Source organism: Aplysia californica, unplaced genomic scaffold (genome assembly GCF_000002075.1).
Source record: "Aplysia californica isolate F4 #8 unplaced genomic scaffold, AplCal3.0 scaffold00453, whole genome shotgun sequence".
NCBI classification, from domain to species: domain Eukaryota; kingdom Metazoa; phylum Mollusca; class Gastropoda; order Aplysiida; family Aplysiidae; genus Aplysia; species Aplysia californica.
In genome coordinates, this window is record NW_004797723.1 from 265,916 (window position 1) to 267,691 (window position 1,776).

General features: G+C 44.2%; 1 protein-coding gene across 1 annotated transcript in view; it reads left to right on the forward strand.

Annotated features, from left to right (window-relative positions):
- Positions 1-622: 622 nt before the first annotated feature.
- The window catches only part of LOC101862434 (heat shock protein DDB_G0288861), a gene marked incomplete at its 5' end in the record, with an annotated part of 6,695 nt that continues 5,541 nt past the window's right edge, over positions 623-1,776 (forward strand). The window contains 1 exon segment of the mRNA XM_005105122.3: positions 623-1,346. Within this exon segment, the coding sequence (XP_005105179.2) occupies positions 1,054-1,346 (293 nt within the window).

Sequence of the window (1,776 nt, forward strand, 5' to 3'; positions counted from 1 at the left end):
TGTGTGTGTGTGTGTGTTGGAAGCACGGGCCGCCCACTGTGTGAGGAAAAGAACATAGATCTCCTGAGCAGCCGGGGCGTGATTAGAACAAGATCCCCGTTAATTACCGCACGCTGCTCGTCATAGCAGAAGCTATCAACTATCTTTTCGGAGCAGTCGAAGCCGAGGGTAGAGGAGAGCTGAAGCGTGATTAGCGTCACAATGTTCCCGCAAACCTCAAGCAACCCACTAAATCGAGAGCAGCCCGAGCCAAAAATGTAAAATGTAAATGCAGTTGGGGTTGTTGAAAGCTTCAGACAACATTAAATGGTATGTACATCGCTGACATTTCATTTTGTACTCTGTTATTATCATTAGTTTTTGTAAGAGTTTTATGACACTTGCAAAACAAAAAGGTTATGTACGTGCCGAAGATTAAAGGTGTTACATTCGATATTCTAAGAATTAGACTCTTCGTCCTCTTTCTCTCAATCTTCCTCATCGCCACCACCACTATCACCACCACTTAATAATATCATATCTGTTATTGTTGTCGCCGCTTTCATTGTCGGAATCATAATTAAGAGTATGACAACGTGCAAAATCACGAATCCAGTTTATAAATTGTTATATTTTCCCCCAGGCATCCCCATATTATGGCTCCATCAGACTGAAACATTCTCTGCTCATGAGGACGGTGGTGTGACTGCGCTCCTTTGAGTCTTACCGACATGGCAGCCGGAACAAGAGTTGGACAACAAGGACCTGGAATGTTGACAGCACGATCAGATTTCACTCACTGAGGACTCGCATTCCGGTCTTTCGGCTACGCTCAATGACGCGTTGTTTTGGGGCATTTAATCAAATATTTTCCTCATTCTTGTTTTCCTTATCAGACACTTTAAAAGGGCAGGCAACAACAATAATATACATACTATGAAACGTGCAACTTCGTGTTTTTGATTTGTGTAGGATGGTTGGAAATGCACCGCAACATCATTGCCTTTGGTCTGCTGCGGGTCTGACGTACGTGTCCGCTACCATCCTGAAGAGTTAAAGAGATACTGTACCACTATGGAGTCGTTCACGGTCTTTGTCATCTTACCCACGGAAGATGTCTGCTCCATACGCAACCTCACTTCTGGCCTCACAGTTCGTCACATTCGGTTCCGTCTAGAGATGATGGCGGGTCTCCCCGGCCAGACGTACAAGCTACTGGGGTCCCAAGGTCAGTGTTTCCATGACGACCACCAGCTGGTGCTACATAGTACGGTGTGGGACGGCTTCCTGTTCCGGGCACAGATGCTGGACAGCTGGCTCCCGCTGTATGAGGCCGTGCGCCGCGGTGACGTCAGCTGGGTCATCAGGTACCTAGATCACTTACCTATATTTTCTTCTGGTTTAGTAGGTTTTACGGTATTTGTAACACAAATAGGATGATGGATTGTCAGGTACCTAGATCACTCACTTACTCTAGGTGTAGCAAGTTTTACGGCATTTTGCTACCTCAGTACTACAAAGTTCTGTGTGCTCAATGCCTAGTTTTGAGAAATATGACGTCAAAATTTCTGAGTTTCACAATGATTATGTCAAGCTGTTTGGCATGAAATTCTTTGAATATCTTGATAACGACTCTGAATATTTTTTGGATTCTGATAGAGCAGATAGAGCATTTGCTGTCTGACATCGTGGTCATAGTACATGTAATTCAAAACGGCCAAAACTATCAGATAGAAGTTTGCTCCTATCCTTCTTTCCTTTCAAACATATAATATATTCCTATCTCTCCTCCTTCGT